At 39.3% G+C, this 27,640-nt stretch overlaps 1 protein-coding gene across 1 annotated transcript in view; it reads right to left on the bottom strand.

The window, feature by feature from the left end:
• The window catches only part of LOC137653758 (inverted formin-2-like), a 98,799-nt gene that overhangs the window by 11,799 nt on the left and 59,360 nt on the right, over positions 1-27,640 (bottom strand). Inside the window, exons 2-13 of the mRNA XM_068387383.1 lie at positions 19,968-20,470; positions 18,746-18,841; positions 17,304-17,517; positions 16,548-16,663; positions 15,914-16,073; positions 15,293-15,465; positions 14,880-14,959; positions 13,301-14,453; positions 9,051-9,167; positions 8,268-8,408; positions 7,557-7,735; positions 7,077-7,186 (exon numbers count right to left, since the gene is read on the bottom strand). Of these exons, the coding sequence (XP_068243484.1) occupies positions 7,077-7,186; positions 7,557-7,735; positions 8,268-8,408; positions 9,051-9,167; positions 13,301-14,453; positions 14,880-14,959; positions 15,293-15,465; positions 15,914-16,073; positions 16,548-16,663; positions 17,304-17,517; positions 18,746-18,841; positions 19,968-20,387 (2,959 nt within the window). The 5' untranslated portion in view covers positions 20,388-20,470. The remainder of the gene's footprint in view (positions 1-7,076; positions 7,187-7,556; positions 7,736-8,267; positions 8,409-9,050; positions 9,168-13,300; positions 14,454-14,879; positions 14,960-15,292; positions 15,466-15,913; positions 16,074-16,547; positions 16,664-17,303; positions 17,518-18,745; positions 18,842-19,967; positions 20,471-27,640) is intronic.

Below are 27,640 nucleotides of genomic sequence, written 5' to 3'. Positions count from 1 at the left end.
TATAATATTCAAAAGGTCATATTAAAAGTTTTGCTTAACATTAATCTTTTTCTTGTACTCATTCTTAGGTAGCTGAAAGAATCGACCATTCATTTAATTGTTTTATAAATAATTTAATATTCCCAGTAATAGCACTGCATATCATTGTACATATTCTATACTGTTCTGAATCTCACTAAAGCATCATGTGGAATTATTTTGAAGTAAAAATCAGCATATATGACTAATATTAACCGAATTACCTTTCCCATACTGGAACCAAGCTCATCAATATTGTCATTTTTCTTTGAACATGTTATTTTTATTAATAAAATAAATTTTTGAATATACTTACCCGATAATCATGTAGCTGTCAACTCCGTTGCCCGACAGAATTCTATGGAGGGATACGCCAGCTATCACAATACTAGAAGGGGGTGTACTTACCAGCGCCACCTGTGGCCAGGTACTCAATCATTTGTTGTTGACACCTCCTCAATTATTCCTCGGTCCACTGGTTCTCTCTGGGGAGGAAAGGGAGGGTCGATTAAATCATGATTATCGGGTAAGTATATTCAAAAATTTATTTTATTAATAAAAATAACATTTTTCAATATTAAACTTACCCGATAATCATGTAGCTGATTCACACCCAGGGAGGTGGGTGAAAACCAGTGTACATGATTAAAGGATAGCTAAGTATCCCATATTTCATATAACAGTTATCTCAAATAACAATGAAATAATAAGTACCTGGTAAGGAAGTCGAATAGAACCGTTACTCTGCCTTTTATTTAAAGTTCGTCTTCCTTACTGAGCGCAGCGTTCCTCTTGGAGGCTGAATCAACCCAAAGGTGCCAAAGTACACGGGGTTGCAACCCCTACTAAAGGACCTCTACCAAACCTTTAACCCAGGCGCTTCTCAAGAATGAATAGACCACCCGCCAAATCCAAGGATGCGGAAGGCTTCTTAGCCTACCGTAACAACCATAAAAACAACAATAAAAGTATTCAAGAGAAAGGTTAAAAAAAAGGTTATGGGATTAAGGGAATGTAGTGGCTGAGCCCTCACCTACTACTGCACTCGCTGCTACGAATGGTCCCAGGGTGTAGCAGTTCTCGTAAAGAGACTGGACATCTTTCAGATAAAATGATGCAAACACTGACTTGCTCCTCCAATAGGTTGCATCCATTATGCTCTGCAGAGAACGGTTTTTATTAAAGGCCAACGAAGTAGCTACAGCTCTTACTTCGTGGGTCCTTACCTTCAGCAATGCAAGGTCTTCCTCCTTTAAGTGAGAGTGTGCTTCTCTGATCAGAAGCCTTATATAGTACGAAAGCCCATTCTTGGACATGGGTCTCGAGGGTTTCTTGATGGCACACCATAAGGCTTCTGACTGTCCTCGAATAGGTTTAGACCTCTTCAGATAATATTTGAGAGCTCTGACAGGGCAAAGAACTCTCTCTAGTTCGTTACCTACCATGTTGGAGAGGCTAGGTATTTCGAACGATCTAGGCCAAGGACGTGAAGGAAGCTCGTTCTTTGCTAGGAATCCAAGCTGAAAAGAACATGTTGCAGATTCGGTTGTGAAACCAATGTTCTTGCTGAAGGCATGAACCTCACTGACTCTCTTAGCTGTTGCAAGGCAAACGAGAAAAGCAGTCTTGAGGGTAAGATCCTTGAAGGAAGCTGACTGGAGAGGTTCGAACCTAGATGTCATAAGGAACCTTAAGACTACGTCTAGATTCCAGCCTGGAGTGGAAAGACGACGTTCTTTAGACGTCTCAAAAGACTTGAGAATGTCTTGAAGGTCCTTGTTGGAAGACAGGTCCAAACCCCTGTGGCGGAGAACTGAGGCCAACATGCTCCTATATCCTTTAATCGTAGGTGTTGAAAGGGATCTCTCATTCCTAAGATGAAGAAGGAAGTCAGCTATTTGGATCACAGAGGTATTGGTAGAGGATATTGAATTGGCTCTACACCAGCTTCGGAAGACCTCCCACTTAGACTGGTAGACTCTACGAGTGGACATTCTTCTAGCTCTGGCAATCGCACTGGCTGCCTCCTTCGAAAAGCCTCTAGCTCTAGCGAATCTTTCGACAGTCTGAAGGCAGTCAGCCGAAGAGCGTGGAGGTTTGGATGCAACCTGTCTACGTGTGGTTGACGTAGAAGGTCCACTCTTAGAGGTAGAGTCCTGGGGAAGTCGACTAGCCATTGAAGTACCTCTGTGTACCATTCTCTTGCAGGCCAAAGGGGAGCAACCAGCGTCAGCCGTGTCCCTTCGTGCGAGACGAATTTCTGCAGAACTTTGTTTATTATCTTGAACGGAGGGAATGCGTACAGGTCGAGATGGGACCAGTTCAGAAGAAAAGCATCCACATGAACCGCTGCAGGGTCTGGAACAGGGGAACAATAAAGCGGAAGTCTCTTGGTTATGGAGGTGGCAAACAGATCTATGGTAGGTTGACCCCACAAGGTCCAAAGTCTGTTGCACACACTCTTGTGGAGGGTCCATTCCGTGGGAATGACCTGATTCCTTCTGCTGAGGCGATCCGCTGAAACATTCATATCGCCCTGGATGAACCTCGTGACCAGAGAGAGGTTTAGACCTCTTGACCAAATGAGGAGGTCCCTTGCGATCTCGTAAAGGCTCCTCGAATGGGTCCCTCCTTGCTTGGAGATGTAAGCCAAGGCTGTGGTGTTGTCTGAATTCACCTCCACCACTTTGCCTAGCAGGAGGGACTTGAAGTTCAACAGGGCTAGATGAACTGCTAACAGTTCCTTGCAGTTGATGTGGAGTAATCCTTGTTCCTTGTTCCATACTCCTGAGCATTCCCGTCCGTCCAAGGTCGCACCCCAGCCCGAGTCCGATGCATCTGAGAAGAGATGAAGATGGGGGGTCTGGATGGCCAATGATAGACCCTCCTTGAGAAGGAGATTGTGCTTCCACCACAGGAGAGTGGTCTTCATCTCTTGGTTGATAGGGATAGAGACTGCTTCTAGAGTCGAGCCCTTGTCCCAATGAGCCGCAAGGTGGAATTGAAGAGGGCGGAGGTGGAGTCTCCCTAGCTCGACAAACAGGGCCAGTGATGAGAGGGTCCCTGTGAGACTCATCCACTGTCTCACTGAGCAATTGCTCCTCTTCAGCATGCTCATGATGCACTCTAGGGCTTGGTTTATCCTGGGGGCCGATGGAAAAGCCCGAAAATCCCGACTCTGAATCTCCATTCCCAGGTACACAATGGATTGGGAGGGAATGAGTTGAGATTTCTCTAAATTGACTAATAGACCTAGGTCTCTGATTAAATCTAAAGTCCAATTGAGGTTCTCCAGACAACGACGACTCGTGGAGGCTCTCAACAGCCAGTCGTCTAGGTAGAGGGAGGCTCTGATGTTCGATAAGTGTAGGAATTTCGCTACATTCCTCATCAGATGAGTAAAGACCATAGGAGCTGTGCTTAGGCCAAAACACAGGGCTTGGAACTGATAGACAACCTTTCCGAAAACGAATCTCAGGAAAGGTTGGGAGTCTGGATGAATGGGAACGTGAAAGTATGCATCTTTCAAGTCCAACGAGACCATCCAGTCCTCCTGTCTGACCGCTGCTAAGACCGACTTGGTCGTCTCCATCGTGAACGTCTGCTTGGTGACATACTCGTTGAGAGAGCTGACGTCCAGCACCGGTCTCCAACCTCCTGTCTTCTTGGCCACAAGAAAGAGACGGTTGTAGAAGCCCGGGGATTGATGGTCCCGGACTATAACCACTGCCTTCTTCTGCACAAGTAGCGACACCTCCTGTTGCAATGCTAGCCTCTTGTCCTCTTCTTTGTAGTTGGGAGAGAGGTTGATGGGCGATGTGGTCAGAGGTGGTTTGAGGCAGAATGGAATCCTGTAACCGTACCTCAGCCAACTGACAGACTGTGCGTCTGCACCTCTCTTCTCCCAGGCTCGCCAGAAGATCTTGAGTCTGGCTCCTACTGTTGTCTGGAGAATCTGAGAGTCAGTTCTTTCCCTTAGATGTCCTGGATCCTTTCCTAGACTTGCTCCTGTGAGAGTCTGGACGGGAGCTTCCTCGGCTGGGGGCTCTACCACGAAAGGGCGGTATGAACCTCGTAGCCGGGGTATCAGCCACTGGGGAGCGATAAGTCTTGGGGACTGAGGTGGCAACCCAAGACTTACGAGCCGATGAGGCTACAAGATCGTGCGTGTCCTTTTGTATCAGGGCAGCCGACAAGTCCTTAACTAACTCCTCGGGAAAGAGGAACTTAGAGAGTGGAGCAAAAAGGAGTTGTGACCGTTGGCACGGTGTAATGCTGGCGGAAAGGAAGGTACACAGTTGTTCCCTTTTCTTCAACACCCCTGATACAAATAACGACGCTAGCTCACCCGATCCATCTCTGATGGCCTTATCCATGCAGGACATGATTAGCATGGCAGAATCTTTGTCCGCAGGAGAGGTTTTCTTGCTGAGGGCTCCCAGGCACCAGTCGAGAAAGTTGAACATTTCAAAAGCTCTGAACAACCCTTTCAGAAGATGATCCAGGTCTGAGAAGGTCCAACAAACCTTCGAGCGTCTCATAGCAGTCCTCCGAGGCGAGTCCACCAGACTTGAGAAGTCAGCCTGGGCAGAGGCAGGTACTCCCAAGCCTGGTGCTTCCCCTGTGGCATACCAAACGCAACCTTTCGAAGCGAGCTTCGTTGGAGGGAACATGAAGGAAGTCTTGCCAAGGTGTTGTTTAGACTGCAGCCACTCCCCTAAGATCCTTAAAGCCCTCTTGGAGGATCTAGCTAGGACAAGCTTAGTATAGTTGGACTTAGCTTGTTGTACGCCCAGCGAAAACTCAGATGGAGGAGAGCGGGGAATAGCAGAGACGAAGTGGTCTGGGTAAATCTCCCTGAGTAGAGCCAAGACCTTTCGAAAATCAATCGACAATGGAGAAAGCTTAGACTCTTCCACGTCTGATGAGGGATCAAGGTGTGCCTCCTCATCATCCGACACCTCATCAGCAGAGGGTAGCGAAGCGATCGGACCAGAATGCTGAACCGCAGAGTCAGAACGGGTAGGAACAATAACAGAGGTTTCCTCTTCCTGTAACTGTTGAGGGAAAACCTGAGGCTCAGACTGCAAAGGCTGAACAACAGACGAAGCAGAAGGCAGGCGCATGGGTGAAGGAGGTTGACTCCTAGCAAGAGTTGAACCCAAGGATTGCACAAGCTGAGCGGAGGACGGAGGCGGAGTAGTCCGTTCCTGTTCCTGTGAGATGAGTGGAGCATGAAGAGGTTGAGGCTGCGCAGAACAAGGTAAAGTTCTCGCAAGCTGAGGCTCCTGAGGCGCAAGTCCAGGGTGTAGAGGAGCTTGCCTTGAGGAGGGTTGAGCTCGCTGCAGCGATGGTTGAGCAGACAGACTCACGGAGGGGAGAGGTTGTTGTACCCCAACCGAGAGTTGCACCACTGGTGGAGCAGCAAGGGGAGGCGGAGGAAGAGTGGAATAACTCTCCTGATCCCAAAGCAAGGGTTGCCTTAAAGAAGGCTGAGGCTGAACAACACTGGGAACAGCGAACTCCGAAAGTGGCTCAACATCGTACGCCTGGCAGATGGTGCTGCGACCAGGCGGAGCAGGTGCAGGCTGGGCGAGCACAGGCGGAGCGAGAACAGGCGGAGGGAGTGTAGGCGGAGGAGAAGGTGCAACACTCTCAGCCCGACACTCACGCATCAAGTCCGAAAGCTGAGCTTGCATGGACTGAAGCAGGGTCCACTTGGGGTCGGCAGAAACGATAACAGACTGAGGTAAAGTCACAGTCGGGCTCTGTTTTGGCAGAACCTTACTCCTCTTGGGCGGAGTACAGTCGACAGATGACTGAGGCGAGTCAGAGCTGAGCCAATGACTGCAACCTGGCTGAGCACTCGCGGACTGAACTCTACGTTTAAGCGGTCTCGAGACCTGAGACCAACGTTTCTTCCCTGCTAGTTGATCAGCGGACGAGAAGACGGGCTCAATCGTCTGCAGGTGGGAGTGACGGTCTAAGGAAGACACGCCCGCAACCACCGAGGATAGTTCTGTGCGCCTAACAAGGCCTGTCGAACCCTTAAGCCCTTCGACATTGCTTCTCCCCTGGGCATGGGAGCTTGCAAGAGGTCCCGGACTGGGAGGACGACTGGCTCGCACAGAAAAATCCTCACGCACCACACTGGCACCACTAGCACTTGGCACTGCACCGACACTAGCACTCGTCACAGCACTGGCACTATTTCCACCCACTGCACTCTTGACCTTCAGTTCTTTAACCTCGGCCATCAGAGACTTATGGTCACTTACCACTGATTCTACTTTATCTCCTAAAGCCTGAATAGCACGCAAAACAATTGACATATCAGGCGGAGGGCACACAGTAGGTTCGGGGGTAGCCACTACAGGGGTAGGAAAAGGTAGGGGATCATGAGGTGAGGAAAACATAGAAGAGTGAGAAGAACTTCTCCTAACTCTACCTCTCTCTAACTTAGATGAATATTTTAAAAGACGGACAAATTCCAATTCCGAAAGTCCGGCGCATTCCTCACATCGATTTTCTAATAGACAGGGCCTGTCCCTACAGTCAGAACAAGCGGTGTGAGGATCTACCGAGGCCTTCGGAATACGCCTATTGCAAGACCTACATCGTCTATGGGAGGGGGCTTGCGAAACGTCAGACATCTTGTTTCAAAGAGTTAGCCAAAGGGTGATCCAAAAACAAGCAAAATTCATTAACCGTTAATCAGTATTATATAAAAGCTATCTAGCTAATATAAAAAGGATTCCAGTAAAGCGACAGCCATTAATCTGAGAGAATACTTCACCAAATATCCGTGAATAAACTCGAAGACCATAAGCGTATCCCAGAACGTCTAGCCGGAAGCACGACAGAGGAATAATTGAGGAGGTGTCAACAACAAATGATTGAGTACCTGGCCACAGGTGGCGCTGGTAAGTACACCCCCTTCTAGTATTGTGATAGCTGGCGTATCCCTCCATAGAATTCTGTCGGGCAACGGAGTTGACAGCTACATGATTATCGGGTAAGTTTAATATTGAAAAATCATCATGTCAAATAAGTCTTACCTTTGAAGTGATTAACAACATCCTCCGGAGCTTTTTCTAGATTTTTACATAGTACTTTGAGATCATTTCTTAGAGTTTCAACTTCTCCAGTTAACCCTTCAACTGACAATCTGTAATATCAAAAGATAGTTACCGTACAAAATTTTGACAACATTTACACATTATACTACAACACATTAAACATATGGCTGATGTGCTTATGATGAAGCAAATCCTAACTTATTTTCCTTGACAGAGTCACACTAACTACCAATATCTACATGCAAATATGTATTATCTCTTTTTATATTCAGACGGAGTGGCATGGTCCCCGAGATAAACCATCTTCAGTATCTTAATAGACTTGGCTACAAAAAATATAAATGATGCATATCTTCCACAAATAATAAAAATATAGCGAGATGCAGTAGTCAGACATTTTGTGAAACTAATGTTATAGCAACAAGTTGAATTTCTCAAATGACAGCATTACAAATTTACCTTGAGGCATTGGATATCTCTGCAAGTTCATCTTCAAATTTCAGTAAATCTGTATTTTCATCCTGTGAAGTTTGAACAATGTAATGAAGAAGAGTCATTCCTGGCTTGTTGGCTCTTGTTTCCCATAGCTTTGAAATGGCGTTGAGTTTGAAGCCCAACGCATTCCCCGCGTAGCTACCCTACATACGGATAAAGAATACGTAAGACAAGTCCTTCCATAGAAACAACTAGAAATATACCTTACAAAGTACCCGAGTACTGTTCTGTGACAAAAATCACGCTGATCATAAAAGCAAACATGATACTCTAATATACAATTGAAAATGAAAGTGACCTTATGAACAAACCAGTTTTCTCATTATAAACATGGCAAACTTAATGGCTGTAAGATGGTTGGCTATTATATCTATAACAGGATACTCAGCCTTTGCATAAAATTTATTTCTGGTTACACTAACTCACTAGATTCCAATAAACAAAGAATGTTTACTTGTTATCTTTAGATTTTGAAATACAGGGTACATGTACAGTAACCAAAAACTGTAATTACAATACAGTACTAACATCAAGAAAAATTTTGAAAGTACTGTACAACTATACAAATTCACTATGTGATCATCAATAAAAAGTGAGAAACAATATAGGGGTACATTACATTACAGGGAAAATATTAACAAATGCAATAATAATATTTCTTAATATATATCTTACCATATTAATGAAATTCCCGAGAGTAAGAATATAAGCGAAGAAATCTTGAATGCTCTCACTATGAAGAATCTTATCTGATATCAATAACAGTAGCTGAATCTGTGGTTTAAGACCCTCAACTGTTGGACCTAATTCTTCCACCTGTAAGAATAAAGATTAGAGAAGTCATTAAAAACACTGCATACATATAAAAGTAGTATTGAAATAAATTTAATATTCACTGATTCAACTATGATTTCTCATGCTAGTTCCTAGGGTTTCCATATAAGGGATATACATAAAATTAATCAACTTATTCTTCAAGATGCCAAAAGAGGCTTCTTTAGGTGTATAATATTTCCTGGCTCATGGGTTTTATCCTATTTTTCTTTTCATCCTCTGAGCACAACTTCACAAAATTTAAATCCAATATTTCTACTCCCTTCAGTAGTATATGATATGATTTATGTCCATTAATTACCAGTTTCTTTTTTTCTTTTATCATTTACATACATAAAAATTTTACAAAATATGTATCATTATGCGTCGACAGGAAGAAAATTTATTCGGTATTACAATACTAAATATCATAAAGTCCTACCTTGTATAGTTTCTGTGCTCATATGAGTTACGTAAAATATCCAGTGCAAAATCATCTACTGGTATAATATACAAATGCCAGATTTTTATTTACAGATAAACTTCAAAGAGAAAAACTATAAACTTTTCTAATGATAATATGAAGCATACTTTGAATAATGAAAGGGAGAATCCTCAGTACCAATTAAAGTATCGGAGACTTACCTGTATCATTCCTTCAATGCGCACTTTGAAGCTTGGAATAGTAATAAGTAATCTATAGAACTTTTCTGCATTTCCCAGCTTTTTTTCTTCACCACTGAAGTCCCTAATCATTGCAACCTGTAATAATGAATGACCATGAACAATTTTAAGGTTAAAATTGTACAACAGAATGAATATTAAAAGAACAATCTTTTAACATTAACATGCTTTCCCCTTGATATCCAAGTCCAGAAATTATACTTGTAAAAATCCTTGATAATTTCAGATTTAGTCTAAATCGTGTAATATGGGAAGGTATATAATTTACTGGCAAAACAAGGTTTCCCTTCCTTATGATTAATATTTGTAAATACAAAAAAAATTCCAAAAACCTAAACATAAAAACAGGCCTAAAAAAAGGAAATACAGTACATTAAATATAGTTACATACTTACTGGAAAAATGCTTTAGTATTCAAATACCATCAGCTTTTCCTTAATAAGCAACCATCATTCATTATCAGAATACAAAACATTGTCAGAAGTGATAAATGACTGGCAAGAACTAAGATGAAATTTCCCCAACTGAAGTAGGTACAGTATTCCCTGAACAGCTGCTACTTCTGACCCTAGAGGCAAGTGTCCATCCAATTATTTTGGAGTTGTAAAACTTTTGACTGGCAACTTCAGGTGCTAATCATATGCCTCTGGCATTAGCAATGCCATCAAGTGTCCATCGAATTAATTAAGGGTTGCAAAACTTGACTGGCACCTTCAGGTGCTATCCATAATTTCCCGGATTTAGCAATGCTATCTAACCTCTTAGTATTGGTTGATCCCAAGAACTACTCCTTCCAGTTTTCTACAGCCAGGGAAACTACAGTAGAAAAAATTACTCCGTTATGTACATCTTTGCAGCTGTTAGGTTAACTGAGGTGGGGGAGAAGGAAGTCGAAACCTTGCAAGTTAAAAACTTAATATGTACTGTACTTGGAAGTAAAGCATAAGAATTCAGAGCAGTAGAGTTTCATCAGCTGCTAATCTGGAAGGGAGGAAAGGAGTGGTTTCCATAGCTTTAAGATATCCCCAACTGGAACCTCTGCCATCTATAGCGTCTTACGACATTAACCATGAGGTTAAAAAACACCAGGAACGACAAGTCATCGAGGACTGGAACTATTTCTAATGCAGACCCAATGTAGTAGTCAGAAAATTCAGTCTCACCTTCCTTCGTTATGGAAACCTCTGGCGTGTCATTTTGAGGATCATATATAATTACAACCATCTGGACTTTAGTGAAATCTTAACCTTTTAGCATTAGTGCCCAGCATCTTGTTGCCCATGGCTAGGAGAGTAGCAGGTTTCCTGTCAATGATGTAGGAGTTTTCCTAATTCTAAGCGATGGTGAACATTGCCTCTGGAAGATCGAGCGAGGTTATCAAAGTAGAAAGCTTACTCAAAGAGGAGGATGCTTAAAAAAATCCTTGAATACCTTTTTCTCTAAGGCCCCAAGCCCTATCCATCAGCAGGCTATGGGTCATACTGGTATGACCCCTAGAAAGTCCAAATGTCCTGCATAGTTACTATAGTTGGTTTGAAAAGTATCCACAATAGTCACTGCCTAGTAGAGTCCCATAGTCTTGGTTGCAGCTCCTGACTTTAGAACTGGTTCTCAGCATCTTGATGCCTATGACTGGAAAAGTAGCAGGTTTCTTGTCAAGGATGCTGAAGTTTTACTAATTCTAGGTGATGGTGAACTTTGTCTCTAGTTTCTGCATTTAATTCCAGATAGGTTATCAAAGTAGAAACATTCATAGGATAGAAAGCTAAAGAAAGACCTTAAGTACCTTTTACCCAAGGGCCCAGACCCTGTTTATCAGAATACTACTGATCATAAGACTCCTAGAATGTCAACATCCCTGCACAATTACAATGATTGATTTAAAAAGTATGTGATTGAGTCACTGTCGTCTGTAGTCCCATGGTCTTGGTTGCAGCTTCCAACTTTACTGGATATAGGATCAATAGGAAAATCCTACTTGTTTACTGCAAGTTTAGCTAATGTTTAAGTTTTCCTGGTTACATGATCCAAGGGTTGGGTTCCAGGTGTTAAACATCACTGGCCATGGTACCATGTTCCTGCAGTTGAATTGCCAGTCTGTTGACACTGTTACTGCCCTGCCAATGGGTCTGGTTATAGTCATAAGTTAAATCTGTCCTATGACACGTTTGCCTCGTGAAAAGAGCTCATTGGCATTTCCTTCCCTGGTTCCTGGTCCAGAAGTCTCTGTCACGATGTCCTTTCATATCATGCCTGGAACCACAACCATTACTTCTGGTGTCCAAATAATCTTTCAAGGATGTAGAAGTCACTGGAGAGACAAGATCCTCCAAAAGGCTCTATAGCAGCTGGATACTCAGTACTCCTCTATGAACACCTGCTTACATTATACTTCAGTGTGTGACTGAATGCAACTCTTGTCTAAAAATGGTTTTTCCAACCTGGTCAGGGTTAAGTACTTAGTGCAATGAGAACCTGATCAATTAAAGAGTTGAAAATCGTACTATATGTGTTTCTGAAGATAGAAAATAAATCTGCCTATAGCTGTTTCAAATGCAATCCATTGAACACAAAAGCAATATATACTGGAAAAGCTGCTGCTAGTTGAAATGAGAAAACCCCAGTAAATGAAGGGGTGCTGGAAAAATTTATGGATGCAACAAGCCATCTACAACGACAACCTAGGAGTGGTGTTTTTTTTTTTTTTTTCTTTAAATCGCAAAAAAACACGATCTTCTACAGCATAAAAAGTTGAGGTTGAAGAGATTAAGGCTGGAAAATAGGATACCTCTGCAGCAGCACTTCTGCCACATCTTGTTTTGTAGGATTTCCTATCAAGGTAAAAAGTCTACAATTAAGATGTCCAATCATAGGCAAGCAGAGCAGGTGAAGCTGGGAGAGGATGCCTGTCTGTGACACCTGACACAACAGATTCGAGGTTTTTGCATATTAAGTCTGAATTTAACATGGAAAAATTGCAAGGCTTTCCTGGCATATCTTTACAAGTGTGCTGTGCCATCTCAAAGAGAATTGAGAAATAAAAATATTGGCAAAAAGGGTTAACAGATTATATAAACAAACATGTAGAAGCTCTATTAACATGCAATGTAAAACCTGTCCAAAGTATGTACAAAGATGCATAAATCATGAAGGGCAACATTACTATATGTTATATAAGAAAAAGTATGCTATAAATGTGTAAATGGCATACAGTACTGTACTGTCTAAAACTTGCAAGGATGATCTTTGTCACATAAGTGAAAAATAATTATCAAAGATTGAAAATATAAAACAATACTATGTACTATAGACTTAATTACTGTTAAAGGTTAACAGCACCTAGGCAAGAAAACTGACAACCAAATACTCAAAAGTTAGAAAACATGAAATTTAACTAGGAAAATCAGCTGATTAGGTAACCTCTAGTTACCAGATAAAATTGATCGGCTTGATATACCCACATTAAAAAAATATATATATATATATATATCAACAATCGCTTCTCACAAGCTGTTAAAAAGGCCTAGTTACCAGCAGAGAAGATGCAAGTCAAACATTAATTCAATTAAATCACCCAAACATTACAAACATTAACTAGTGAAAAAAAGACAATTATTCAACGATTTTAATAAGTTTCTTTTTTAGGGTAATCGTGCAATATAGACCTAGACCCAGGAAATTCTACCAAGCTTATTGAAGACACAGGAAAAATTAAGCACTTCCAGGTTCCTTGTCACTAACTCCAGAATACTACCAGTAAGGGCACACTACTGATGTGTAGGTGCAAAGCACTGCAATCTGCAGAAAGTTCATTGTCATTAGTAACCTCTAACACGACAGCATAACTTGCATTCTTTTATCTTTAACGTCCATAACCTACCTAACATATTGGGCAACTTCTTGGTTGGCAATTCTAATTTCAGTTGATTAACGCAAAGCTATTGAAGTTCTTCTTTGCTCTGCTAGAAAAAATACTGCATGGTCTAGGGTATTCGAAGACCATAGATGTGGGCTATATATGTGTGATAGGTTTGGGATAAAATATATATACAGTAGATCTTATGAACTAGCAAAATAATTATTTTCTCAAAAATAAAATTCTTGACACTTACTAAGTCTACAATGACAATTCATGCCATAGCATTTTCATCTGACAGAAACAACAATATTCTAATATCACAAAACTTATAACCCTGTAACTAATGACTTACATCTTCATCATCGGGTAATATCCTGAGGAACCCTCGAAGTCTTTCTGTACCTATGTCCTTACTCTTGCAATCTCGGATGAGAGCTATAGTTTCTTCATGAGGCATCTTAAACTGTTTTAAAAATATATTAACATTGAGAGACTTTTTAGGGTCTAATAGTGTAATTTCATTAGACTGTTTCTTAGCCACTTTCGTTGGAGCACTTTTAGTTACTTGACAGAACAGTTCTTCAATTTGTCCATAATTTAAAGGTTTTGGAGGAGATTCTACTAGGTCTTTATGTACACTCTGCCAGAGAGAATTAGTAATCGTATTATTACCAACTTTCACCCAGTTAAGGTGCTTCATCTTAGAACGGGGACGAGGTAGGGTGTTATAAAATGATGGAACATTTCTGGAAGCACCGTACATAGGAACAGAACTTGCTGAAATTAGTGGCATGTGCATTCCCATACCAGGGGGAGGTGGAGGAGGAGGACCATGTCCTGGTGGTGGAGGTGGAGGAGGAGGACCCATACCTCCAGGCATAGGTGGTGGCGGTGGAGGCATTCCCATGCCTGGAAGAGGTGGTGGGGGTGGAGGAACTCCAAACCCAGGAGGAGGTGGAGGTGGAGGAGGAACTCCTGATCCAGGAAGAGGTGGGGGAGGAGGAACAAAGCCAGAAGGAGGAACAGGAGGAGGGGGAGGGACTGCAAAGCCTGGTAGAGGTGGTGGTGGAGGAATCCCAGAACCTGGAAGTGGTGGTGGAATTCCCCATCCTGGCAGTGGGGGAGGAGGTGGTGGAGGAATTCCACACCCTGGTAATGGTGGTGGTGGAGGAGGAGGTGGTGGTGGAGCTGATATTCCAGACATACAAGTTTCTTTGTCATTCAGTTCACTGGCATTTGGAGTTGAAGATAAAACAGTCACTGTTTTCATAGCACTATCAGTTTCAGTACACATATCAGATGCATGTTTAGCACCCAGGGAAGTTCTTTCTGAATCACCCGTCCTCTTTTGAGATCCTTGCCTAGCCAAGTTACGGTTAACCGTTTGAGTTGCAACGCTTCGGAAGTTTTCTTGCGATGGAGCTATAGTGTCAGCCCATATGGTCGTCAAGGTTCCTTCTACGGCTCTCATGGCAACTCTATCCAGAAGAGCCCAAACTGCATCACTGTGGAAAAAATAAAAACCCTGTACAGTACATTACTTGGATCATTGCATGATATTAATAAACTCTTACGAATGGTAGTAACATCTGTTGTTGTATAGGTGATGATAGAAAAAATAGAAAATTATAGTGGCTATTAGTAACTTACATATTATCACTACGTGTGATAGTCATTCTTTTTCCATTTTGTATGTCTACTCAAATTCTTATTCTTCTCAAGTAAATCTCTTATTGATAAATGCATTAGGATATTACAAACAGTAAAAAAGAGGAATTAAAAAAAAAAAATTCCTAAGCAAATGAAGATCATTTATACATTAATTGCTAAAATGCCTTTTAACCTCCTTAAATGTCCGATGATATTAGAAATAATATTGTACAAGGTATCAAATATATATATATATATAAAACTACACCTACAAAGCTTACCTTTCAGGCTTCTGTGGGTCAAGCTGTTTAAGATTGTGTATTAATCCCAATAATTGCAACGATTGTGGACTATCCCGAATCTGTAAAAAGTCAAAGCATCAGTAAAAATTCAATTTGAAAATCTATAAATCTAATATCTCGCCTTACATTTCAAGCAAACCATGAACATTTACTGAAAAACCTACTATACAATAAAAATAAGCTTATTCATTATACACATACAGTCTATTATAAAATATGAGAGAGAGAGAGAGAGAGAGAGAGAGAGAGAGAGAGAGAGAGAGAGAGAGAGAGAGAGGAGAGAGAGAGAGAGAGAGAGAGAGAGAGAGAGAGAGAGAGAGAGAGGGGCATAGGCATTTATAAGTACTAGTAAATAAATTTTCCAGTGATCACACTAAAGTTTTCCTTCTTACCTGAGTAAACAATGTATTAAAAGCCTCATGATGATTAAGATTAAGATGTTCATCTGGGCCATAAAGTTGCTCTAAATCCTCATGATATGTATCTTCAAATACACACAGCTGAATAGACAACTGATCATTATCAGTTGCTTTTAATCCTGCCAGTACTTTCAAGAGATCCAGTCCTGTAACAGAAATAAAGGTCTCATAAATCTAAGAGGTAAAATTGAAGAACATTCATATTTCCTATTAATTTAAGCATTATAAATTTGTGTCATATATGGTACAAAGTAACCAACACGTTTGAAAATTTTTTTTATTAGGTCATCCATATACAGTATAAAGGAACATTTACGTATGTACAGTAGTTATAATTCACTTAACCTCCACAAACATTTTCTGTATAAATAAAAGAAGCACACATACCATAATAATATCAACTACCAAACTAAAATATATTCTTTTATATCTTTGTATAAGTATATTCTTAAGAATTTAGTGAAATACTTTGAATTAATTGAGACAAAAAAGTATGCAATGACTATTTTATACTATAACAACCTTAAAAATGGAGACAACAATTCCTCGTAGCAAAGATACGACACAAACATTAGATACCTTATTTCCACCTACCTATAAATTCATTTCTGATAGAATTTCGCACCTGAAGGTTGTCTGCACCTATTATAATACAATTCACAAAAGCTACAAGAGTAGCCTGATAATCCACCACCTCTGCGGAACGTAATTCGTCGACAACGAGCATGAAGCGATAGCGCTGACTTTTAGCAACCTGTGGGATATAACTTAAGGTTAGAATAAGTCCATAAATTACCATACATAATTATCAAACCACATCTGATCATGCAACAAAAAGGCCACTTATCTCCTACTATAGTATATCATAAGCAATTTTCTTTAATCTAATAATTTGTATGTAACAATTTATTTCAGTATGTAGTTTACCTTGTTTACATCAACCGAGCTTCCTTTAAATAAACGTTTGCTTGTTTACACGTAAGATATATCACTGTTTACGCGTGGATATTCCACCTGCACTGGCTTACATTTAAATAAGTCAATAAATTGCCATACAAAGTTATCAAACCAAATCTGATTATGCCCAAAAAAATGGCACTGATCTTCAACTATATAATTTTCATAACATGCAAAGTAGATGAATTGACAACAAAATATGAGACTGTAAAAAAGATAATTATGCCCAATGGCACTTAAACAGCAATTTTAATACAGGAACAACACTTGCCCTATAGTTATTAAGGGAATCAAGAGCAAGCAGATGTCCCTTCTCGGAGTAAACACACAAAGCTGACAGCAACTCAAACACTTGTTTCTTAACCAGCATGTTCTTTGAATCTAAAGCTGAAATGAAAAAAAAAAATCAGTCTATTAATTATCACCAGAATGTATGAATATCATAAAATATTTAATCATTCTATAGGATTATCTGCCTACATATCATGGTACTGTTTTTTGCAAATTATGTAGATTAAAGGTTTCTTTAATTCTGAAGCAATAAAGATCCTTCCAAAACCTTGAACCAGAACTAAATTAGTTTCCTCATTTTAAAAAAGGTTTCCCATTACTGGAAGGGGTTGAAATGTGACATTAAGGTCAAGCAAGTTTCAAAATTGAAATTTTACGCTATTTTATCATTTTTGCCTCAACATGGTCATCAGCATTAAAAAATGTGGAATAAGGTGGCAACTACAATACTATGCTGAATCAAAAGTTCAAAATTAGCCATGAAACTGTAATACTAAAAGATTCCAGCCATCTTTCAAGTACTATATTGTATTGTACAAATGATAAGAGACAAAAAAATCTAATTTCCTTAAAATACCTTAATGAAAAAAATACTAAACATACCTACATAATTACTATAAAAACATTTTCTAAAATCATACTTCAATTATCTATGTAATCTCATTAAAAACCTTATTAAAAAAAACTGTACCTCTTGGATTACTATTAAAAAAAAAATATTAGAACAAATTCTTACATTTCGCAAGTTTACGCGTATAATCATCATTATTGACGATATATTCCAGCCCGGACTTAGAGTTCATAACAGCCTTGATGCAGAGGACGCACTCCAACTGCAAGATGGCATCTGCGATGGAGCTGAAGCCTCGGTCACTCAGTCTCTCTAGCGATTCGAACAACACACCTAACCCATCGAGATTCAAGAAGTCCTCCATCCATTCATTACTGGCCTGAAATTAATTATTATTATTATTTTACTATCATAACATTATTATAATATACTATATTATTATTATCATATTATATTATATTATATCATATTATATTATATTATAACAATATTATATGCTGCTTCCTCCCGTGCCTTGAATGACCACGGAGGTAGCAGCAGTAGGGGATTCAGCATTATGAAGCTTCATCTGTGGTGGATAATGTGGGAGAGTGGGCTGTGCCACCCTAGCATTAGCAGCCGAACTCAGTTGAGTCCCTTGTCAGGCTGGGAGGAACGTAGAGAGGAGACGTCCCCTTTTTTGTTTCATTTGTTTGATGTCGGCTACCCCCCAAAATTGGGGGAAGTGCCTTGGTATATGTATGCATGTATTATTATTATATTGTATCATCATCATTATTATTATTATTATTATCATTATTATTATCATTATTAGCCAAGTACAACCCAAGTTAAAAAAGTGACAAGCTGAAACCCCATGGGCCCCAATAGGAAAAGGAGCTCAGTGCAGAAAGGGAAAAGTAAAGAATAAACGATAAAAGAAATAAAAAATGAATAAATTTAGATAAACAATCCCATTTGTTATATTAATTTTATCAAGGACTGATATATTAATAACTTTTATCTCTCTTATTTAATCTACACAGCCACCATTATATTTTTTTTGTTTCGTAAAATTTGGGCCCTTATGGCCAAGCGCTGGGACCGATGAGGCCATTCAACACCTGGGTGCAGTTGGGAGGGGGGGGGGGAGATTTCACAGTTGCACAATAAAGTAAAAGGTAACAAGGGGTTGGACAGCAAAATGGAAGCAAGTGAAGTGGGAACAGGACAATATTATTTCTACTCAGCCAGTTAGATTACCAGCACACAAATTTTTAAAATTTTTCTTTGCAAAATATGTCTTTTAGTGAATATATCATAAATTTTCTTTATTAAGAATGTTAATGTTAGGGTGGGAATATGAATTGTTTTTCATTTACTGTATATGCATTAAGAAAATATTTTTTTTATCTGCAACTACTTGCAGAAGTATGAACTAACTTATCTCAAGATTTTTTTTTTTTTTTTTTTTGCAAAACCAGACCTCTACCAATCTTTATTTCCATAGGAACCGATATGAAATAATGATATATACATCACAGTATCATTATTAAATAAGCACTGACTTCCAGATAAACATAATTCTACAGGAGAAAAAAATAACAAAGGGAAATTTGGTATCTTACCACTTCCATGAGTTTCTTCAGCCCAGAATAATTCGAAACACTTGGCATTTTCAGCAACGTCACACATGTTTCGGGGTCCCAACTTGCTAGATTTCCCTGTAAATAGTTTTAAGTTCATTTAAATATATTTCATTCTATTCATTAAATTCCACACATCGTTTGATTATGATTAAAATATATTAATAAAATTCCATACAGTATTTAACGTTACTAAAAACAAGTTGTATTAAAATGGCTTAAATATATGACTCATTCCATTGATGTATAAAAGCTCCGATAAACAAAAACTAGAGCCTAAAAAGTATCTGTCAACAACTATTACTGCAAAAGACAAAACATGTTTTGCTAAAACCAAATAGTATTTGATTAATATTAGCTAAATATATAACATTATCATTTCAATTGATGTATATGAGCTCCCATACACAAATCTAGAACCAAAAAAAAAAAAAAAAAAATAAAGGATTTATGTCAACAACCATTATTGCAAAAGTCAAAATATATTATTTTCAAAAACCAAATAGTTTTAAATTTATATGGCTTATATATAAATATATATATATATATATATATATATAATCATACTGTATATATATACATACTGTATATATACTGTACATATATATATATATATATATATATAATTGTATTGATGTATATGAGCTCCCACAAACAAATATAGAAACCTAAAAATAAAGGATTTATGTCAACAACCATTATTACAAAAATAAACAAATATTATTTTCCAAAACCAAATAGTATTCAATTAATATGGCTTATATATATATAATTTCATTGCATTGATTTATATGAGCTCCAATGAACAAATCTAGAAACCTAAAGAAAGGATTCAACAACCATTATTGCAAAAATCAAAATATATTTTCCTAAATCAAATAGTATTTGATTAATATGGCTTTTATATATATATATATATATATATAAACATATATATATATATATATATATAAACATATATGCATATATATACATATATATATATATATATATAAACATATATGCATATATATACATAGCCTATATATATATATACATATATATATACATATATATATATATATATATACACACACACATATATATATATATATATATAATTGCATTGATTTATATGAGCTCTCATAAACAAATCTAGAAACCTAAAAATAAAGGATTTGTCAACAACCATTATTGCAAAAGTCAAAATATAAAATATACTCACATGAGCGATATCCTCAAGCATAGACGAACCCGAGATTCTCCTCTCTGAGCTAGAGCTGCTCGAACTAGACAGCCTCCTGCAAGAATCCTCCTCATCTAGAGACGCCCCCATAATCTCCCTAGCCACCATGGTCCATTTCAAAACCGACTCCTTCTTCATTTTCTTACCATCGCCCTTCGGCGTCGATGTTTCCATGCCGTCCCCAACTTCGCCGTTTCTGTAAACGGCATCTTCGAAGAACACCTGGTCCTCGTGGTCACTGTCCAGGGAACTGGAACTCCTTCCCTTGTTCAGGGCCTTGGCGCTAACGGCGGGACTGTTGCTCCCGGTGGTATTCACCGTCAGGTTATCGATGGTGTCGTAGAATTCGTCATCGCTGACCGACTCCTGTGAGTCACATTTGCTGTTTCGAAGACTCATGTTGAAGGTTTGTGTGTGCTGAAGCAGGTGGATCGCATATATAATCTTTTCCGGTATTATTTATCCATTAGATGAAACATATCCTGTAAGAAATGATAAAATATATGGTTATAGATACTTATATGTGTACTAAAACACTGTTACATATAAAAATGTATGAAAAAAGATATATATCAATGTTAAATCGTTGTGTGTAACAAAAACATAGGCCTATGAAAAAAGTATGATAAAAGATAGATATCAATGTTAGATCGTTATGTGTTTAAAAAACATAGTCCTACCTATGAAAAAAAAAATGCATGAAAAGGATAGATATCAATATGCTATCATTATGTGTTTATTAACATAGGCCTACCTATGATAAAAATGTATGAAAAAGATATATATCAATGTGCTATCATCAGGTGTTTATAAATATAGGCCTACCTGTAAAAAAATGTATGGAAAAGATAGATATCAATGTACTATCATTACACGTGTTTAAAAACATAGGCCTACCTATGAAAAATGAATGAAAATACATTCCTATAATAGAACGTTATATGTGTATAATTACAGAGGCCTACATATGAATAAAATGTATGAAAATGTAGATCTCAATGTAAAAACACTAAGAAAAGATAAAAAATCCAAATATGAGGGATAATTAAAAAGTTATCTAAGTCGAAATGCAATGCCATTCACTAACAAGTAACAATCCCTATTATTTAATCAGAAATTACAAATTTTATCTCGTCAATTGAGAACCACTGGCCTATAACTTTCGACTAAACTTTAACACCTCTAAAACAACCTAGCATTTGAAAAGACAAAACATAAGTCCTTGTACAGTCGGCGTCTAAACTGATGCAACAAGTTGCAAAATTAATCGTACGTTGTTTGTTAAAAAACTTGTGGGGTTGCCAGTTAGTAAATTTCGAACGAAATCCTCTAAAATTTGTTGCATCAGTTTTGACGCCGACTGTACACTTAGAAATTACGATGCATTCAAACAAATGAGATCACGGGAAAAAAAAATAAAACATAAAATTTGGTGCAGCAAACCTCAAATAAAATAATTCTGATATAACTACTGTGTTGAAGAAAATAAAGGCTGGTCGATTACATATATACAGTATACGTTCTTTTAAATTTTCGTAATTGAACTAATGCAAAGCATTTGAACTTTTCTCTTCATTCACCTTTCTTCATATAATACTTTCTTTATAAATCGACTATCCTCCGGGTGGCATATATATATATATATACACACACACACACACATATATATATATATATATGTGTGTGTGTGTGTGTGTGTGTGTAACATTCTTTTCTTAGTTGATAAATGGACCAACAATATTTACGTTGTAAAATGAAAAACCAAGACAGGATTTCTGTGTACTTTCGTTTAGAATACGATTTAAAGTAACGTAACAAGAAAATATTGTATAAAAAAAAATCCAGGATATTTTCTCAACATTCCTCTATACTAAAATCCAAATTCATATCATGCCAGGAACCAGTTTAAAATATTATACGTAAGCCACAAGCTATTCCAACATACTATAAGATTATGCTGTACACACGCAGCAACTGGGTTAATCTACTCGGATAACACATTTACGCTCATGATAGAAGCGTAGACTTAACTAGTTATAAAAAAAATGTGTAATTTGATATTCTTACTGCTTCTCATTTACAACTTTTTTCTTTATGTCTTTCCATACACCTAACCCTCTCTACCTCTCGCTAGGTTGCCTCGTGAGGTCATGCATTTCCTTCATGCCTCTCCAAACACCTATCACTCTCTACCTCTTGCTTGGTTGCCTAGGTGAGGTAAAACAACTTTCCCTGCATGCCTCTCCAAACACCTATCCCTCTCTACATCTCGCTATGCTACCTCGATGAGGTAAGGCAACTTTTCCTTCAAGCCTCTCCAAAACCCTCTCCTCTACATCTTGCTTGGTTGCCTCGGTGAGATAGGACAGCTTTTCCTGCGTGCCTCTCCAAAACCCTCTCCCTCTCTACCTCTTGCTAGGTAGCCTCGGTGAGGTAGCACAGTTTTTCCTTCATGCCTCTCCAAACCCCTCTCTACCTCTTGCTAGGTTGCCTCAGTGAGGTAACACAACTTTTCCTACATGCCTCTCCAAACCCCTCTCCCTCTCCACCTCTCGCTAGGCTGCCTCGGTGAGCTAACATAACTTTTCCTACATGCCTCTCCAAACCCCTCTCCCTCTCTACCTCTTGCTAGGTAGCCTCGGTGAGGTAACACAAATTTTCCTGCATGCCTCTCTAAACACGTCTCCCTTTCTACCTCTAGCCCAGATTACCTTGGAGTGGTAAAACAACTTTTCCTTCATGCCTCTCCAAACCCCTCTCCCTCTCTAGCTCTTGCTAGGTTGCCTCGGTGAGGTATTGCATTTCCTTCATGCCTCTCCAAACCCCTCTCTACCTCTTGCTAGGTTGCCTCAGTGAGGTAACACAACTTTTCCTACATGCCTCTCCAAACCCCTCTCCCCTCTCCACCTCTCGCTAGGCTGCCTCGGTGAGCTAACATAACTTTTCCTACATGCCTCTCCAAACCCCTCTCCCTCTCTACCTCTTGCTAGGTAGCCTCGGTGAGGTAACACATTTCTTTTATCTCTCTTTACCTCTTGCTAGGTTGCCTCGTTGAGGTAACCCCCATAATAGAGAGATTTGAAATATAAATTTGAACCATATGAAACGACGCTGTAGCCGGGGAGACCATTTAGCGCAAAGGTTTTTCACTACATAGTGAGTCCAGAGAAGTTGGACAGCAAAAAGGGAGAAAGGAAGCAAGAACAACTATATACAACGCTCAATATTATCATTGTTACTTGCTAAGCTACAACCCCAATTAGAAAAGCAAGATGCTAAAGCCCAAGGGCTCCCACAGGGTAAATAGCCAAGCGAGGAAAGGAAATAGATAAACCAGAACTAGTCCTGCCTAAAGGGTACGTGATACTTGGTACAACGTTCTCACTTTCCTGGTAACCGAGAAATACAACCCCATCTTCCTAACCCCTTCCAACCTCGACCTCTTTCCTCTAGCATTTCTTCTATGTCTTTAGCTTTTCCCATTTCTATATAGGGGTGGCTCCTCCTCCTCCTCCTCCTCCTCCTCCTCCTCCCTCCTCCTCCTCCTCCTTTTTCTTTTTCTTTTTCTTTTTCTTTTTCTTCTTCTTCTTCTTCTTATTATTATTATTAGCATCATCATCGTCATGATTATTATTATTTTTATCATTACTAGTATCATTATTATTATTATTATTACTAGTATCATCATCATTATTATTATTATTATTATTATTATTATTATTATTATTATTATTATTATTATTACTAGTATCATCATCATCATCATCATTATTATTATTATTATTATTATTATTACTTGCTAAGCTACAACCCTAGTTGGAAAAGCAGAATGCTATAAGCTCGAGGGCTCCAACAAGGAAAATAGCCCAGTGAGGAAAGGAAATAAGGAAACTACACGAAAAGTAATTAACAATCAAACTAAAATATTTTAAGAACAGTAACAACATTAAAATAAATATTTAATATATAAACTATAAAAACTTAAAAAAAAAGAGGAAGTTAAATAAGATTGAGTAGTGTGCCCGAGTGTACCCTCAAGCAAGAGAACTCTACCCCCAAGACAGTGAAAGACCAATGTACAGAGGCTATGGCACTATCTTAGACCCTTTTCCTTCATGTCATCCTATAATTTATCTTTCCACCTGAACTTTTGCCTGTTACTCATCATTCTGCCCCCCAATTTCCATGTTCATAGCCCTTTTATATACGTGTTCATCTTCCTTCTCTTCTCATGACATGACCGAACCATTTCACGCTTTTAGAGAGAGAGAGAGAGAGAGAGAGAGAGAGAGAGAGAGCACTTTTGCCTTTTACTCCTCATTCTGCCCTCAATTTCCATGTTCATAGCCCTTTTATATACGTGTTCATCTTCCTTCTCTTCTCATGACATGACCGAACCATTTCACGCTTTTAGAGAGAGAGAGAGAGAGAGAGAGAGAGAGAGAGCACTTTTGCCTTTTACTCCTCATTCTGCCCTCAATTTCCATGTTCATAGCCCTTTTACATACGTGTTCATCTTCCTTCTCTTCTCATGACATGACCAAACCATTTCACGCTGAGAGAGAGAGAGAGAGAGAGAGAGAGAGAGCACTTTTGCCTTTTACTCCTCATTCTGCCCTCAATTTCCATGTTCATAGCCCTTTTACATACGTGTTCATCTTCCTTCTCTTCTCATGACATGACCAAACCATTTCACGCTGAGAGAGAGAGAGAGAGAGAGAGAGAGAGAGAGAGAGCACTTTTGCCTTTTACTCCTCATTCTGCCCTCAATTTCCATGTTCATAGCCCTTTTACATACGTGTTCATCTTCCTTCTCTTCTCATGACATGACCAAACCATTTCACGCTGAGAGAGAGAGAGAGAGAGAGAGAGAGAGAGAGAGCACTTTTGCCTTTTACTCCTCATTCTGCCCTCAATTTCCATGTTCATAGATCTTTTACACACGTGTTCATCTTCCTTCTCTTCTCATGACATGACCAAACCATTTCACGCTGAGAGAGAGAGAGAGAGAGAGAGAGAGAGCACTTTTGCCTTTTACTCCTCATTCTGCCCTCAATTTTCCATGTTCATAGCCCTTTTACATACGTGTTCATCTTCCTTCTCTTCTCATGACATGACCAAACCATTTCACGCTGAGAGAGAGAGAGAGAGAGAGAGAGAGAGAGCACTTTTGCCTTTTACTCCTCATTCTGCCCTCAATTTCCATGTTCATAGATCTTTTACACACGTGTTCATCTTCCTTCTCTTCTCATGACATGACCAAACCATTTCACGCTGAGAGAGAGAGAGAGAGAGAGAGAGAGCACTTTTGCCTTTTACTCCTCATTCTGCCCTCAATTTCCATGTTCATAGATCTTTTACATACGTGTTCATCTTCCTTCTCTTCTCATGACATGACCAAACCATTTCACGCTGAGAGAGAGAGAGAGAGAGAGAGAGAGAGAGAGCACTTTTGCCTTTTACTCCTCATTCTGCCCTCAATTTCCATGTTCATAGCCCTTTTACATACGTGTTCATCTTCCTTCTCTTCTCATGACATGACCAAACCATTTCACGCTGAGAGAGAGAGAGAGAGAGAGAGAGAGAGAGAGAGAGCACTTTTGCCTTTTACTCCTCATTCTGCCCTCAATTTCCATGTTCATAGATCTTTTACATACGTGTTCATCTTCCTTCTCTTCTCATGACATGACCAAACCATTTCACGCTGAGAGAGAGAGAGAGAGAGAGAGAGAGAGAGAGAGAGCACTTTTGCCTTTTACTCCTCATTCTGCCCTCAATTTCCATGTTCATAGATCTTTTACATACGTGTTCATCTTCCTTCTCTTCTCATGACATGACCAAACCATTTCACGCTGAGAGAGAGAGAGAGAGAGAGAGAGAGAGAGAGAGCACTTTTGCCTTTTACTCCTCATTCTGCCCTCAATTTCCATGTTCATAGATCTTTTACATACGTGTTCATCTTCCTTCTCTTCTCATGACATGACCAAACCATTTCACGCTGAGAGAGAGAGAGAGAGAGAGAGAGAGAGAGCACTTTTGCCTTTTACTCCTCATTCTGCCCTCAATTTCCATGTTCATAGATCTTTTACATACGTGTTCATCTTCCTTCTCTTCTCATGACATGACCAAACCATTTCACGCTGAGAGAGAGAGAGAGAGAGAGAGAGAGAGAGAGAGAGCACTTTTGCCTTTTACTCCTCATTCTGCCCTCAATTTCCATGTTCATAGATCTTTTACACACGTGTTCATCTTCCTTCTCTTCTCATGACATGACCAAACCATTTCACGCTGAGAGAGAGAGAGAGAGAGAGAGAGAGAGAGAGAGCACTTTTGCCTTTTACTCCTCATTCTGCCCTCAATTTCCATGTTCATAGATCTTTTACATACGTGTTCATCTTCCTTCTCTTCTCATGACATGACCAAACCATTTCACGCTGAGAGAGAGAGAGAGAGAGAGAGAGAGAGAGAGAGAGCACTTTTGCCTTTTACTCCTCATTCTGCCCTCAATTTCCATGTTCATAGATCTTTTACACACGTGTTCATCTTCCTTCTCTTCTCATGACATGACCAAACCATTTCACGCTGAGAGAGAGAGAGAGAGAGAGAGAGAGAGAGAGCACTTTTGCCTTTTACTCCTCATTCTGCCCTCAATTTCCATGTTCATAGATCTTTTACATACGTGTTCATCTTCCTTCTCTTCTCATGACATGACCAAACCATTTCACGCTGAGAGAGAGAGAGAGAGAGAGAGAGAGAGCACTTTTGCCTTTTACTCCTCATTCTGCCCTCAATTTCCATGTTCATAGATCTTTTACATACGTGTTCATCTTCCTTCTCTTCTCATGACATGACCAAACCATTTCACGCTGAGAGAGAGAGAGAGAGAGAGAGAGAGAGAGAGAGCACTTTTGCCTTTTACTCCTCATTCTGCCCTCAATTTCCATGTTCATAGATCTTTTACACACGTGTTCATCTTCCTTCTCTTCTCATGACATGACCAAACCATTTCACGCTGAGAGAGAGAGAGAGAGAGAGAGAGAGAGAGAGCACTTTTGCCTTTTACTCCTCATTCTGCCCTCAATTTCCATGTTCATAGATCTTTTACATACGTGTTCATCTTCCTTCTCTTCTCATGACATGACCAAAACCATTTCACGCTGAGAGAGAGAGAGAGAGAGAGAGAGAGAGAGAGAGCACTTTTGCCTTTTACTCCTCATTCTGCCCTCAATTTCCATGTTCATAGATCTTTTACATACGTGTTCATCTTCCTTCTCTTCTCATGACATGACCAAACCATTTCACGCTGAGAGAGAGAGAGAGAGAGAGAGAGAGAGAGCACTTTTGCCTTTTACTCCTCATTCTGCCCTCAATTTCCATGTTCATAGATCTTTTACATACGTGTTCATCTTCGTTCTCTTCTCATGACATGACCAAACCATTTCACGCTGAGAGAGAGAGAGAGAGAGAGAGAGAGAGAGAGCACTTTTGCCTTTTACTCCTCATTCTGCCCTCAATTTCCATGTTCATAGCCCTTTTACATACGTGTTCATCTTCCTTCTCTTCTCATGACATGACCAAACCATTTCACGCTGAGAGAGAGAGAGAGAGAGAGAGAGAGAGAGCACTTTTGCCTTTTACTCCTCATTCTGCCC

The sequence above is a fragment of the Palaemon carinicauda genome, chromosome 14, assembly GCF_036898095.1.
Source record: "Palaemon carinicauda isolate YSFRI2023 chromosome 14, ASM3689809v2, whole genome shotgun sequence".
In the NCBI taxonomy this organism is placed as follows: Eukaryota; Metazoa; Arthropoda; class Malacostraca; order Decapoda; family Palaemonidae; genus Palaemon; species Palaemon carinicauda.
This window is presented reverse-complemented; position numbering and strand designations above follow the sequence as displayed.